Source organism: Punctularia strigosozonata (genome assembly GCF_000264995.1).
Source record: "Punctularia strigosozonata HHB-11173 SS5 unplaced genomic scaffold PUNSTscaffold_15, whole genome shotgun sequence".
Classification (NCBI taxonomy): Eukaryota; Fungi; Basidiomycota; class Agaricomycetes; order Corticiales; family Punctulariaceae; genus Punctularia; species Punctularia strigosozonata.
Window position 1 is genome coordinate 460,516 of NW_006767447.1, and position 13,818 is coordinate 474,333.

The 13,818-nt window shown below is 54.9% G+C and overlaps 5 protein-coding genes across 5 annotated transcripts; 2 read left to right on the forward strand and 3 right to left on the reverse strand.

The window, feature by feature from the left end:
- Positions 1–123: 123 nt before the first annotated feature.
- On the forward strand, positions 124–2,125 carry PUNSTDRAFT_75498 (glycoside hydrolase family 79 protein; the record flags this gene model as incomplete). Its single annotated transcript, XM_007387800.1, has 9 exons — positions 124–411; positions 469–520; positions 576–632; positions 683–717; positions 768–943; positions 994–1,183; positions 1,247–1,385; positions 1,436–1,913; positions 1,972–2,125. 9 exons carry the CDS (start codon positions 124–126, stop codon positions 2,123–2,125), a joined length of 1,569 nt encoding a protein of 522 aa, XP_007387862.1.
- Positions 2,126–3,014: 889 nt separating this feature from the next.
- PUNSTDRAFT_146218 (uncharacterized protein) lies at positions 3,015–4,549 on the forward strand (the record flags this gene model as incomplete). The annotated part of the gene is made up of 5 exons (XM_007387801.1): positions 3,015–3,138; positions 3,210–3,521; positions 3,575–3,711; positions 3,766–4,263; positions 4,315–4,549. The coding sequence occupies 5 exons, from the start codon at positions 3,015–3,017 to the stop codon at positions 4,372–4,374; spliced, it is 1,131 nt and encodes a 376-aa protein (XP_007387863.1). The 3' UTR covers positions 4,375–4,549.
- Positions 4,550–4,680: 131 nt separating this feature from the next.
- PUNSTDRAFT_138128 (uncharacterized protein) lies at positions 4,681–7,525 on the reverse strand (the record flags this gene model as incomplete). The annotated part of the gene is made up of 6 exons (XM_007387802.1): positions 4,681–5,607; positions 5,662–6,802; positions 6,862–6,973; positions 7,029–7,089; positions 7,145–7,295; positions 7,350–7,525. 6 exons carry the CDS (start codon positions 7,523–7,525, stop codon positions 4,681–4,683), a joined length of 2,568 nt encoding a protein of 855 aa, XP_007387864.1.
- Positions 7,526–7,587: 62 nt separating this feature from the next.
- On the reverse strand, positions 7,588–9,394 carry PUNSTDRAFT_55265 (cytoplasmic protein). The gene is given in 10 exon segments (XM_007387803.1): positions 7,588–7,696; positions 7,745–7,869; positions 7,921–8,012; positions 8,063–8,246; positions 8,297–8,394; positions 8,462–8,929; positions 9,033–9,034; positions 9,046–9,084; positions 9,140–9,190; positions 9,250–9,394. The coding sequence occupies 10 exon segments, from the start codon at positions 9,326–9,328 to the stop codon at positions 7,656–7,658; spliced, it is 1,179 nt and encodes a 392-aa protein (XP_007387865.1). The 5' UTR covers positions 9,329–9,394; the 3' UTR covers positions 7,588–7,655.
- Positions 9,395–9,615: 221 nt separating this feature from the next.
- Positions 9,616–13,594, reverse strand: PUNSTDRAFT_92392 (nicotinate phosphoribosyltransferase; the record flags this gene model as incomplete). Its single annotated transcript, XM_007387804.1, has 11 exons — positions 9,616–10,431; positions 10,487–11,927; positions 11,977–12,125; positions 12,180–12,387; positions 12,441–12,563; positions 12,613–12,628; positions 12,679–12,728; positions 12,781–12,947; positions 13,000–13,287; positions 13,343–13,469; positions 13,529–13,594. The coding sequence occupies 10 exons, from the start codon at positions 13,589–13,591 to the stop codon at positions 11,865–11,867; spliced, it is 1,254 nt and encodes a 417-aa protein (XP_007387866.1). The 3' UTR covers positions 9,616–10,431; positions 10,487–11,864.
- Between the last annotated feature and the right edge of the window lie 224 nt (positions 13,595–13,818).

A 13,818-nucleotide genomic window follows, 5' to 3' on the forward strand; every position in this document is an offset into this window, starting at 1 on the left:
CATCTGGTCCGGTTTTCCAGAACGCATTCTCAGCCGACGCGTTGTCTCTGCGTATATAAAAGCATCTGTGCCCGCAGAGGTCTGCCAACCAGAATGCCCCATCCAAGATCCCTTTGCCCCATCATGCGCGCCGTGACATTCACAGCTCTTATATCTGGTGCCGCTGCTGCAACAACGACCGTCAGCGTCGTCGTGCCCACTTATGCACCCGCGGGTGCACCTACCGTTTCGCCTGGCTTGATCTCGTATTCCATCGAGCAGGACCGCTGGACGGACTGGGTGGGCACTACCTCGCCTAACCAGTTCTTTTTCAACGTGCTCGACAACGTGAAACAAATCACGGGGCACGCGCCTTGGCTCCGCGTGGGTGCGGACAGCGAGGACCACACCGTATTCGACCCGAGTGTCCCAGTATGTCTGTGAGATTCTTGGAGCGCCGAGCGAGTCTCACACGCTGCATATTCACAGTTCGAGGAGGCCGTGTTCCCCGCGATCTCCACGACCGTTCCGTACCCGGAAGGTGACGTCCACCCTGGATTTGACAAGTCACGAGGGCCTGACTGTATGCCATGCAGCAACGAATATTACTGTCGGAAATGGATTTTATCAAGCTATCGCCCATGTTCCTTCAGGTATGATCCGTGGACTCGGTCATTGTCTGACGCTAAGAGGGTTACCACAGGCACCCAAGTGATATTCGGTCTAAACCTAGGACTCGTAAGTTTTGTCATGTTACACAAGCCGCTCGATCTCATTCATTTACGCAGAACAACGTCACGAACGCGATCGATGAAGCCAATTCCATTCGAGCCGTGTTCAACTCGCCGCCCGTGAAAGCTGCCGGCATTACGCTTGACTTTCTGGAAATCGGCAACGAAGCTGACCTCTACAAGAACAATGGCTTGAGGAACTCGTCTTACAGCCCCGCCAACTACGTTGCCGAGTGAGCATGGACGTTTCGCGCAACTGAAGGGAAGGCTGATTCAGCTCCAGTTGGACCGCGATCGCAACCAACGTTACGAACGACCTCCACCTAACACCCAGCGGCCCCGGCCCCAAGTTCGTCGGTGCCGCATTCGCCGGCTCTTCGCACACGACAGGCAGCTTCTCCCCCCAGGCGATATTCGCAGATGGCATCCTGAATACCGCCCCCGGAAAGGTCATCAAGACGATATCTCAGCATGTACGTGCTCTTCATGCAACCCCGGCTACCGTCGTAGCACGTGCTGACGACGTATACATACAGCACTATAGCGGCTCTTTCTGCAGCGGTAACGGAGGGTTGCTGCAGGATCTCATGACCAAAGCCACGATTCGTTCCAACCTGACCGAGTACAACGCCGATATTGCTGCTGTGCATGCCCAAGGTCTCAGCTACATTCTTGGTACGCATCCATTCCCCCAAGCTTTGAATCCGTCTAAGTTGTTCCGGTAGGTGAAACAAACTCGTACGCGTGCCATGGCGCCCCCAACGTATCCAACACGGCCGGCGCCGCGCTTTGGTTGCTTGACTACTCCCTCTACGCGAGCCAGATCGGCATCGAGCGCCTGCACATCCACAACGGGATCGGCTACAAGTACAACCTCGTCCAGCCCGTGGCCCTGAACCGTTCTATCCTCGACGGCTCGCCTCTCCTCGAGCCGCTGTTGCCGCACGTACAGCCAGCATACTACGCGCAGATCATCGCGGCTGAGGCGCTCGGGCGCTCGGGAAGGACTCGAGTTGCAGAGCTGAACGTCAGCAGTCCGACGCTAGCTGGTTACGCCTTTTACGAAGGGGCGGTGATCAAGAGGGCCGTGTTCATCAACTCGAAGGCGTTCTTCGCGACCAGCACGACGAGGAATGTCGCCCACGTGGATCTGACCGGTCTTAGTGCGAGCAAGACCGCGATAGTGAAGCGATTGACGATCCAGTGAGTATCCCCCCCCCTTCGGAATTTGTGCTGTGGATCGACCAGCACCATTTTCTAGACACGCTGACGATGCCGGTGGCCTAACTTGGGGCGGTCAGACGTATGAAACGCGTGATGGACGCGTGGGCGGAACCTTGTCCCTGCAGACTGTGAAGGTCGGCGAGGGGGTGGATATTCAAGACACGGAAGTGGTGTTACTCAGTTTCGCCTGATAAGGCACATCCGTATATGTACCAGTATCCTTGTCTCTCTTCCCTTATACCATCTGGAATATACCATAGATTTGTCGAAAACTATGATTTTGGAGCGCCGCCGCAGGGATCGGCTTGGCGGATACTGTCTAAGTCCTCACTATTGCCGCGGGCAGAACCTCTCGCTGACACCATTGAGGCTTGTCCTGCCTTCAAAAACGTCAGCCAGAACCTGGCCTCCCTGAGTCGACCTATGAACGTAATCTGATCAGCACGGCGTGAGTCCGGGAAGAGCACAGCGAAGTAATCGGCATACCCCGCGCTCCTTGAAGCCGGCGCAATCGGGGATGCTTCACCTATTCATTCACGGTGATAAGCTGTACACTCCTGACTTTACTAGCAACAGTATATCGTCGCCTTTATAATAGATCGCACCCGAGGCAGCGCCGAACTGCTCGCGCCCGCAGCAGCTGCGCGCTGGCGGGAGATGAGGCGCTCATGTGGACGTAGGAAGTCTGTGCATCAAGGCCTCCGGACACAAAAGGGCGTGAGGTCGCCGTAAAATGGGCATCAAGACTTGAGTTGGTCTCCGGAGTTCGGGCCAATATCCTCTGTGTGGAATGGACCCCCCACGCATCCCACTGGCCGCGGACGGGTACCCTGAGCCCTGCTATGTGGGCTTCGCTCTGTTGACCTCAGGCGGAGACTTCGAAAGATCTTGGATAGGGAGGTAGACAATACAATAATCGGCATGTCGGGCTGAGACCGGATGAGACTCAGAAAATACATGAGCGGCCAGGAAGCCGGGTAGCAGCACGTGCACCTGATCTGTGTCAAGCGGCAGCGCGCCACAAGACAGACCGTTCCTTGTCCTCGTCGCCGTCGTCGCCTCCGTCGTCCAAGGCTCCGCATGGACGTCGATCAACCCAGCGCGCTCGCCGCTCCGGATACCTACCGAAATCACCCCCGAATAAACGCTGTCGCCGGACCATCCAGGATATCCCCGCTACCGAACCTCTTCCTACCCCCACCGAGTCCGTCCTCCCTGTCTTCGCCTTTGCCCGTACTAACCAGCGCGTTCTTGACCGCGTATCGGACTACGCAGATCCCTTGCAGCCTCAGACGCACTTGAGGAGCACAGAGGATCTCGTCACTCGGTTCAATCTTCTCTCCGCATACGATAAATACGTCCGGCCGTTCGCAGTCCCAGCTCGAGCGCAAGACGAAACCAAAGGGCCGGAACCTACGACGCCGATAGGCACAGACAGATGGAAAGGGAAACAGAGGGAGTCGTCTGTTCCTTGTGCCGCACCAACTCCGGCGGGCTTAAACGACGGCGATGGCGACGACGACGAAGGGGGCAAAGGGGACAAGAAAAGGAAGAACAACTACAGGCATCTCATTAGGGGCATACCTGGTACGTTCACCGAACGCTCTCCGATGCGATATGTCTCTGACCAACGGCTGTAGGCAAGCACTCGATGAAGAAGGACGATTATCTCACGACTATGATGCAAGTGCCACCAAAACAACGAAACAACATTCAGCCCTTCGACCTTAGAACGCAACGAGAAGCGTTTTCAGTTAGTTTGACAGGGTTACAGAGCGTGCGTATTATCGTTCAGTACCCCTTACGCGACTTGTCTCACGATCATATGCAGTGGAACCCCACTGCGCTCGTCGGCGAGTCGCAGCAGGCACGAGAGGACAGGAAGAGGCGCAAGGAGCTCAAAAAGCTTGCGAGGCAAACAGCTGCTGGAAACGTTGCCGGCGTGCCAACGCCCACCTCTGCTACCTTCCCTCCGTCCACGCCGGCAATTGCAATGCCCCCAGCACCAGGGTTCAGACCCCCCATTTCCCGCTCAGGCAGCAGACCGCCCCCTGTGCAGACAGGGACTCCTGGTCCAGGTACTCCTCGCCACGCCCATCCTCTGCCTGCGCGGCCGGCGTCGACCCAACCAGGGACACCTAGACTGGGTGCGGCGATGGCCGTCGATTCCGCTACGCTGAAAAGGGGCACGAAGCGTGAGCTCGATGACGGCGCCAACGGCCATGTCCCGGGCACTCCGCATAACGGGGCAGTCACTGTCATGCCCATATTGGGCGCGAAAGCCGGCGTCCCCGGAGCTCGACCACGACCTATCAAGAAACAACGCATGGTGAGGTTCATGGCCGTTCGTCGCCGGCCTCTGCTAAGCCCTTCGCTGTAGGACATGCAGGGCCAGGCTCGTGAGATGCCTATCCAACAACCGACGCCTCAAGGTGTATGATAAGAATCTTTCTAATCGTTTAGATATCGCGATTTCTCCGCAACGGCACGATGCCCGCCTGTCCTTCACACCCATTGGGCAATCTGGCAGGACGGTGCCACCATTTTTACCTTAACAGTCCAGCATGCATTACATTGTAACTCGCGTAGCACAAAGCAAATTAGCACAATATCGGCGGAACAGGTTATACACGGGTATCTGGTGGCATAAGTCGAAGCTCGTACACAGCGTAAAAAATAGCGCACTCCATCGTCCCGTAGTCATTGAGATATGAGATAAGTCATTAGATAAGGCCTCCTGCGCAAATCACCTGCGTCCCACAAGATTGACAGCGCTGCGGTTCTTCTGCTCCCATGCGGCGTTGGTCAATCGCCCGTCCTCTTCCACGATGGCAAGGCTGGTCCGCGAGCCGCCGACGGTGAGATTCGAGATGCCATTTGACATGCTCGAGTTCGATAATTTGCGCGTCCTGTTATCCGAAGACGATGCTCCAAATGTGACGACTGGCATGCTCAACCTCCGTATCCAGCCCTTCGGCTTCTCTGGCCGGAGTTGGATGGGCGGCTCTGGAGGGCGGAGATCTCGAGGTGATGGACTCGGGTCGCGTTGCCTGTATTTCTCAACAGAGCAGGCGTTGCATCCGCAATATGGCGCATGGTCCGCCGGCCGAGCTTGCCCGGACGGCTGAGGAGTGTGCTGGGAGGAAGTCGAGGACGACAGCTGACCTCGCGGAGGTGAACGCGAGTCATTTGGAGGTACGAGACGTGTTGCCTCTGGAGGGGTTCGCGGGGGAGGAAGGGCTGGAGGGAGGTGCTGCAACGACATCGTCCTGCTCGACGAGTCTGTGTAATAAACGCTCTGCGTGCGCATCGTGTCCAACCGAACCCGATCGCGCTCTAGCTCCCTCGCCTTGGACTCGATCTCGCGTTCTCGCTCGCGGAGCTCCAGCTCTCGTTCCCGAAGCTGCAGTTCTTCGAGTTCTTCCAAACGGCGGTGTCGCCGCGTTATGTCCTCGCTGGTCATGGATGCTCGGTTGCCGGAAGGTCCACTTCGAGTAACGGAGGTAGGCTCCGTCCCGAGGGGCCGCGCTCGTGGAGACCCAGCACGAGGGGATGTAGTACGTTGTATTGGAGATGGAGGATCGTCATTACGCGGCGCGTAACGGGTAGCGAGACTTGAGACGCTTTGATTTAATTTGGGGACATCTCTGGGTGGCGGCGACGCAGGCGTCGTCTACCGAAACGCAGAGTTAGCAAGACAAGTGGATATACTGGCGATGAAGTATACCGTATAGCTGTAGCGGTTCCGCAAGGCTGCGACGCTTCCTGCGCTGACGACAGATTCGCTTCGTTCCAATGCCTTTCCTTGAGCCCCTGCATCCCTTCGTTCAACAGGAGATCCTGCATCGCGTCGCACTCCAAATTCCCTATCGTCGGTGTAATCGCCTTTAGGGTAGCTAACACTATCCCGCATGCGATTTGCAGCGGAACCCGTGCCCATGTCGTTCTGGTCGGAGGGTATCGGCTGCGAGATCTGATTGTCTTTCCGGGCCGCCTCTACACTTCTCCCCGATTGCTCTAGAGGTCGTGCTCCGGAAGCACTTGGTCGCGTATCAATGACCGGCAATTGCCCCGCTGAAGAGGAACGAAGAACATTGCCGTCTTCTTGGGACTGATATTGCGCGGTTGGCGGGGACTGAGTATTAGATGCATCCGTATCCGCATCCTGCAATGTTTCTCCGGATTTCTTGGGTTTGGGTTCTTGTGGCTCGGATTCAGGGGAAGCCATGTTTCTGACCGACGATGGGAAGGACACTGCCTTCTGGGACGAATCAGCGCTGTCCCCAGCTTCGAGAGAAACGGTACGGGATGCTAAGGGAGAGGCGACGAGCGGAGGAGGGACATGGGTTGGTGGAGATGGGAATGATGCAAGAGATGCGAGAGAGGTGGCCGAGTTGTACCGATCTTGCGACAGCTGTGCCCGAGGCATCCTCGCGTTGGAATTGTGATTTGAGAGATCGGATGATGACGTCGCTGATGGCATATTCCGCGCATGCAGGTCGTTTCCGCGCTCTGGATCATTAGGCACATATTGTGGTGGTTCGCGTTCGTTACCATTGGCACCAGCGTCTCGCCCTTGAGGCGCCAGTTTGACCTGCAACTCGCGCGCTTGGTCTTCATTGATCGGGGCCATCCCTGGTTGTGGTGTTGTTGTTGGACCGTCGTCCTCAGGAAGCGCCTGTGGAATAGGTCCCGTCCACCCGCCTTCGCACAACGCGCGCCATTCACCCAATACGCCAACGGTCGGAGCGCAACGTCGGACACTCTCACAGGCGCGAACCCATTCTGCATCCGCAACTTTGGCGAGGCAGGCTGCCACGCTGAATGTAGTCATTGTATGGCGTTGAGTCACGAAAGCGGCATGGTTGCTGTTGGTAATCATGCAATCAGACGTGTATAAGAGCGTGATGGAAGAAAACGGACTAACTATTTCTCCTGCGTCATCTCCGGGCCCAAGGTCGATAACAAACTCAGGTACTTGGTATGCTCCTCCGCAACATCTCTGGCGTTCTTCTTAGCTTTCCGCTCGTATGCTTGCCCTTAGACATGAGCTTATTAGCCAGAGGTTCGAACGCGCACTGGAACCGAACTAACCTGCAGACTTGATCTTGTTATTTGCATTACTTATGCGGTCGTCATGCAACTTCTCCTCCTTCTGAGCTCACGACCATGTCAGGCTATGGTTTTATGAGGGTTTAGTGGTTGCATACGGCAAGTTTCTTGAACCATTTCTTGACTTCCGTGCTGATCCAGTCGCACTCCTTGTCGGCCAATTTGGCGAACTTGCCGTCGACATCGGACACCACGTCGAATATGACAGCACTAGCACTGAATGCGTTCACTTTTTTCGCGTTAAAGAAGCTGCAATAGTGGTGATATACTTGGAGATATTCACCTGCGGTCTGATTCACGCACTTGGCAGAAGCGGCTTCCTTGATCGCCTTCGCCAATCTCTTCTGGAGCTGGACAATGGCGCTAGCAGCCTCGCAGTAGTCGTTCAGGAGATTGACGACGTTCTCGAGGGTCTTGCAGGACTTGTGTATATCTACACGCTCGGCCAGCGCGGCGGGAGCAGCGGTGGCCGCAGCCATAGTGATAGTCCAAGCAAGTCGCGCCCGATTGTCTCAGAACAGATGCAGCACAGCCACATAGAGCGTAAATGGTCGTCGTATATGACGCGATGATACGGAGATACTACAGTAAGTGAGATGACTAACTATCTTATGCACCCGCTTTCCAGTAAGCGATATCGCCATCTTGCACTGTGAAGGGAGATTAGCGAATAGCAATACCAGGCGGGCGGCACTCACTCTCGTACGGTTTGCCTTGCTGTCGTAGCTTGCCGGCTGCTTTGACGGCTGCTTCGCTCCCGTGCTCGTGCAAATCTTCGTACGCCATGATTTCACCACACACAAACTTCTTCTCGAAGTCAGAGCTGAAACGATAGTCAGTCGGCTGAGGGAAGGCGAAGGTGGATGACACGCACTGGATGACGCCGGCCGCCTGCGGAGCTTTGGTGCCCTTCCGTATGGTCCACGCACGCACTTCATCCGGCCCACAGGTGAAATACCGGATAAGCTGCAAGGTCGGTTGAGTAACAAACTGCACAAAAGAGTTTGCATACTAACGTCTAAGCTAGCATAGCCGGCTGTGGTAATTTTCGGCAGCGCGCTGGTCACGCCGAGCTTCTTCTGTTCTTCCTCCTTCTCTTCAGGAGACATGCGCGACAAACGCTCCTCAAAGGCGACAGAAAATGGGATAAGGTTATCTCCAGGGTTGTGCTCGTCTATCCAAGCCTTGATCTTCGGAAGCCTGTGTACATCAGACATGCATACGTGAACGGCAGGCAGTATGCGACCTACCACTTGTTCTTCTTGCGGATGAAATCTTTCTCGCTCAAATTGACAAGATATGTGACGGGCTTTGCAGTGAGAAGTTGTAGGCCGTTGATAACTTCAATCTGGCAGACAACGCGTCAGCATTCAGTAAGCCATACAGTAGGAGTCGTCAAAAAGAGAAACAAGCACCTCTTTGCCATTCCAATCTCCCTTGCGAACATCCTTGTTGTCTTCAGAAATGCATTTGAGCACCTTCTCCACCGTTGCGATCTCCTCCTTTTTCGCCTTGTCGGCTAAACTCGTGTTTCCCAGAGAACGAGAAGTTTTCTTAAGGTTTTCGAGGGCTTTCTGCACCCACTCGATATCCTTCAACCGAAGCTCGGTCTGAATGATCTCCATATCCCGGATGGGGTTGACGTCTCCTTCAACGTGGGTGACCTCTGCATCATCAAAGGCACGGGTCACCTGGAATATACCGTCTACCGCTCGTACGTGCGAGAGGAAAGCGTTGCCCAGACCGGCGCCGGTGGAGGCACCTGCGGTGAGACCGGCGATGTCGATGCAAGTGAGGAAGGCGGGAACGCGAGAGGCCGGCTTGTACGTTTCGCATAGCCAGTCGAAGCGAGAATCAGGTACCGGCACGCGTGCCTCCTCTGAAAGAGAAATGCGAGGTGAGTACGTCAATGGTATGGGTATCTTCAGGCGGCGAGAACAATGTACCTGGGTCTGTGAAAATGTTAGATCGTTGGAGTGGCCTTATGTGATTCAATTACCGATCGTTGCGTAGGGGTAGTTTGCTATTATTCCGTTATCTGCGGGCACACATGAGCGCCGCGCAGGAAGTTGTAGTCCTCACATGTGCCTTACCGGTGTTGGAGAGGAGGTTAAAGAACGACGATTTTCCCACATTGGGAACGCCTGCGCGTCATGATACTTTTAACTCTTGTCGTTCGCGATACTTGTAGACCTGAACATACCGACGATGCCTATTTTCAGGTTATTGCCAGGTCGGCCAAGCAGAGGTTTCTTCTCCTGAACAGCCTTCTTCGGGGGCATCTTCGAGCGCTTTTTGACGAATGCGAAGAGACAACTAGTGGTGGTGAACGCCCTGGAGCTGCACCGGAACGCGACAGAGTCGAATGAGAGAAGGAATCGATGCGATAGCATCTGATCCTTGCAGCGCAATAATCGGTGAGCCAGCGGGAATAACTGTCACGTGCAAAGCAATCTTTGAAGGCGTCACCGCCTCTATCAGTGCTTACCACTGTATTTATCAAGGTCAGCGTCATGCTGTGCTCGTCAGCCGCGCGGTAGCAAGGCGGTAGCTGGCTCGCTGGTCGACGTCGTCCGCCATGGCAAGGACTACAGCTTTGGGCCCCAAGACCACAAGGACAAGAAAGAAGCTCAATGCGACGGCGTCATCATCATCAACTGGCTTTGTCACGACCGCCATCATAGTTGACCGGGTCCGCGAGCTGTTCCCGGACATCGACCCAGGATTTCTCGCGGAGATAATTCCTCAATACGGAGGCACCCCGACTGAGATCGTCTCGCGGATCGCGCACAAACTGCTTCATATACCGTATCCGACTGTTCTATGCCTTCCCTCGGGGGCGGTGGACACTCGACGCTCGATGAATCGCGACCTCATTATACTCCACGAGGTGTTTCCCCGGGTCGAGGTGTCCCTGCTGCGGCAAACACTACATCGCTTCTCGTTTGCATGGGCGCTCTTGACTGCTGAAGCTATACTTGAGCGACCCCCTGCGCGAGTCGTGGACGGCCCGCCGCCGGTATTGGATAAAGCCGATCTCGTTCGGCCCTTCTCGTATCTCAACCGTCTTTCACAGCATTTGTCTGATACATACCCGTCCCTCCCAGCGTCCACGCTGAAGACGTTTGCTGTGGAAAACAGGTACGAACTAGCGCCCACTCTTTCTGCCTGTGATGCAGAGATGCAAAGAAGGAAGTGGTTCGGGAAGTTTTGGGGATCTGTTCGAAGAGTGTTCAGCCCAGATTTGCAACTCGCAGATGCAAGTTCCTACCCGGTATCCGAAGACGATGCACACGCGGGGGACGATGAATGGAGAAGAGAGTGGCGTATTTTCAAGCTAGAGGAAGTCACACGTGCAGAGACCGAGCATTTACGACTCGCCAAGGTTCGTAGTCGTCGGCATATAGACACCTAACATTAACCATCCATCTTCTACCCAGATACTCAACGAGGATCAATATACCGCCGAGGGCCAGCTCATAGAATGTGGTTGTTGTTTCGGGGACTTCACGTTCGAAGAGATCGACAGCTGCACCGCTGGCCACGTGTTCTGCAAGAGCTGCATCTCCAACCACGTCACCACTTTCTTGTTCGGTCAAGGTACAAGCCCGAAAGCCTTCCCCTGCATGTCGATTTCTGACGCTTGTGGTGGTCACTTCTCCGAGACGATCCTCCGGAGGGTTCTGCCGCCCAAGGTCTTCTCCAACTACGAGCGCACCCTGAACGAGCGTGTCGCTGCTTCATTCGAGGGCGACCCTATCTTTTCTCCTCTCAAATGTCCCTTCTGCCCGTACACCGAGTTCGTGGAGGCCCCGCACTTGGACACATGGTGGTCACCTTCACCCAGAAGCATGCACAGGACACATCCGCTCCATCCCGTGAGGAGGGCGGCAAACTCGATGTTCCTAGTCCTGTTCCACGCCACATACTTCATTTTGTTAACCATACATCCTCACTTCATCCCGGAAGCGTCGGTAGGGCCTACCGCCGGATTTTTGTTCCCTCTTGTTGACCCTCCAGGAGCTATTCGAGTTATCTCCAAGCACATCTATTCCCTATTCACAGGTGCCAAGCGAGACCGCAACGTTCTTTACTGTCGCAATTACCCAGAGCCTTCCCCCGATCCATCCCTTCCACCGTCAGGCGACCCTTCCAAATGCGGACGTCGATCTTGTCTTGCTTGCTCGAAGGAATGGGAAGGCCCCGATCACCAGTGCCACACCGACGCCGACGACCTCCGCCTCTACGTCGAGCGCGCGATGGCGGAGGCGGTCAAGCGCACCTGCCCGAACTGTCGCACCAGCTTCGTCAAGTCGGACGGCTGCAACAAGATGCGGTGCGCGTGCGGCTACCAGATGTGCTACGTCTGCCGCGAAGACGTCTCGAAGACGGGTTACTCGCACTTCTGTCAACATTTCAGGGTCCTTCCCGGTACGACATGCCGCGAATGCAACAAATGCGACCTGTGGAAGGTTGAAAACGAGGAGGCGGCTGTCAGGGCCGCGGCGCAAAGAGCCCGGGAGACGTGGGTGCGCGGTCGCTCCTCTGCAGAGGAACCAAGTGTTAGCGTCCCGGTCAAAGACGCCCTCGTCCAGGTTGTTGGGCCCTCTTCTTCCTTCCAACTGTTGACTAACGACGTCAGGAAGCTGATGGATGCACTTGTTGTATTGCTTCTAGGTTAGTGACAGTTCGGCATGATTGTCCCGTCAGGCCCTTTGACACGACGCTTCCCCGGCAACAAATAAGTAACTTCTTTTGGTCTGTATTATGGCCAAGTATGTGTAGTGTACATTAGCCTGCATCTATGCGTACGCTTTCTCAGTTAGTCGCGATCCCGAACACCTGCTTGACGTATTTCACAGTTTCGGGGTCCCCAGTGTTCTGAATCACGCCTCAACTTAGCACAGCCAGGTTGTAACGATGACCTTACCTTGTCAATGTCATCGGATATCTTAACGGTAGGTTTGCCATTGATGGAATTGAGCTTTATAACCATGTTGAGCGCCTTGCTCTCCTCCTTGCCTCCGCTGGATGCCGACCGGTAATCGTTCGTGAAAAACGTTCCGATGCCGAATGCACCTGATGTCTCTGTATTCACGTCATCGTTCACGTTCCCAACGGGTGAAGTCTCACATGGGAAACCCAGTTCATCGCATTGGGCCTTGAGTTTCAGAACCTTGTCTGTCTTGAGTGCATCTGAGAATATGATCGTCTTCTCCTTGTAGTCGATGCCCAAGGACTCGTATATGGCTTTCGCTCTGGGAGCATAGACGAAAGGGTCACCGGAGTCCTGACGCAGTCCCTTCCAACGCTTTGCCCTTTCGACGTCTTTGACGAAATCCTGAGTCAATGCCGAGATGAGCACACCGAAGGTAACCTTTGAAGTAGGCTGACCTTGAAGAAAGCCTCGGTAGAGAAGGTGTCCGTGAGGGCTATCAGTAAGGCATTCGGATATACTTGCTCCCAGAGATCCAGAGCCATCCCGTTGCAATTCGGGTATCCATTCAAAGCTGCCACCTGCACATGATCAACGTTCGACCATGCGAGGTGACAGAAATCGACTGACCCCCATGACCCACTCGCTGACACAACGTCAACGCCACGCTACGTCTTGGGAACATGAATAGCTTACTGAGCGATAGTACCACTAGGGGTAAGGTCATATTTGTACGCCAGATACACCTGGCGCGCACCGTCAATAACTTTTCAGGGCGTATGACGATGGACAACATACATTGCTGGTTCCAAGCAGTTTCCCGATCCCTTGCCCCGAGTTCGATACTTTGGCCATCTCACGCACGACGATTTCATGCGTCTTGAACGAGCGTCGACGCCGCGTGCCAAACTCGCTGAACAAGCAACCAGCTTTGAGTAGTTCTACCGCCTTATCGCGAGCTAGCTCTGTAGGGGCTCATTAGTCATTGCTTCTGGAGATTCAACTGTAAGTCGTCACCCTCTTGGCCATCATAGCTCCAATCCGTGTCGGCGACGGTGAAGTAGGTCTCACTGAGGCAGGCCATGAGAGGGACCTCCCACATGATTGTTTCTGCCCACGGGCCGGTTGCAAGGACGTCCAGGTGGCCCTTTTCAGGATCATCTCCTTCCGGAATGAAGTCAATTTTGAGCTGCTCAGGCTTGAATCGGTAGCTGTACAGGTAGTCCAGGTAAGCAGACTTGAAGTAAGGGCATTTTTTCGCGAGCCAAGTTCGCTCTTCGTCGGATAAGTGCAGTTCCGTGAAGTCTAATACAAGGTTGTGTCAACCATCCTGAGATCGAGTCAAGCATATCTTGCGTACGCTGAACGTTCTTCTTGAATTGCTCGAACGTTTCTCGGTCAAACAGGCGCGTCTTATCTCGGTGAGTGAACCGGTACGTTGCCTGTACGTCCGGAAAATGATGAAGTACGGCTTGTTGCATGGTAAGCTGTATGGCGAAGGTGATGCTGTTAAGTGCACGTCCAACAAGCATAGACCGGAACAAACCTTGTATAGATCGGTATCCAGCACGGACACAGGTACGACCGGTTCATAGTTCTTTACCACCATGACAGGATAGATGTCCTGGGTCTCTATAGGTCAAATACGCTGGCGTTGGACCCCGCTATTCTGGGGGCAGTCTGTTCAGGGGGTGAAGTAAAGAGGCAAGCTTGCTGATCATAGATTACTCGAGCTCTGCAAGTCATGCATCCGCGCTGTTGCTGATAACGCGGTTTATCTGCGGTCGTGGAGCAGATAGGCGCTCTGTCCCACGCCACGCGTCCATTGTAAACTTC

Bases quoted from the DNA above. Each gene is read 5' to 3' on its own strand.
- PUNSTDRAFT_55265 (XM_007387803.1), bottom strand. From the start codon at position 9,328: ATGCCCCCGAAGAAGGCTGTTCAGGAGAAGAAACCTCTGCTTGGCCGA. The intron at 8,395-8,461 runs GTGCTTGTTTCT...GTTGTCTGCCAG, and splicing joins GAGATTGGAATGGCAAAGAG to ATTGAAGTTATCAACGGCCT. The intron at 7,697-7,744 runs GTGAGTGCCGCC...CTCCCTTCACAG, and splicing joins GCAAGGCAAACCGTACGAGA to TGCAAGATGGCGATATCGCT.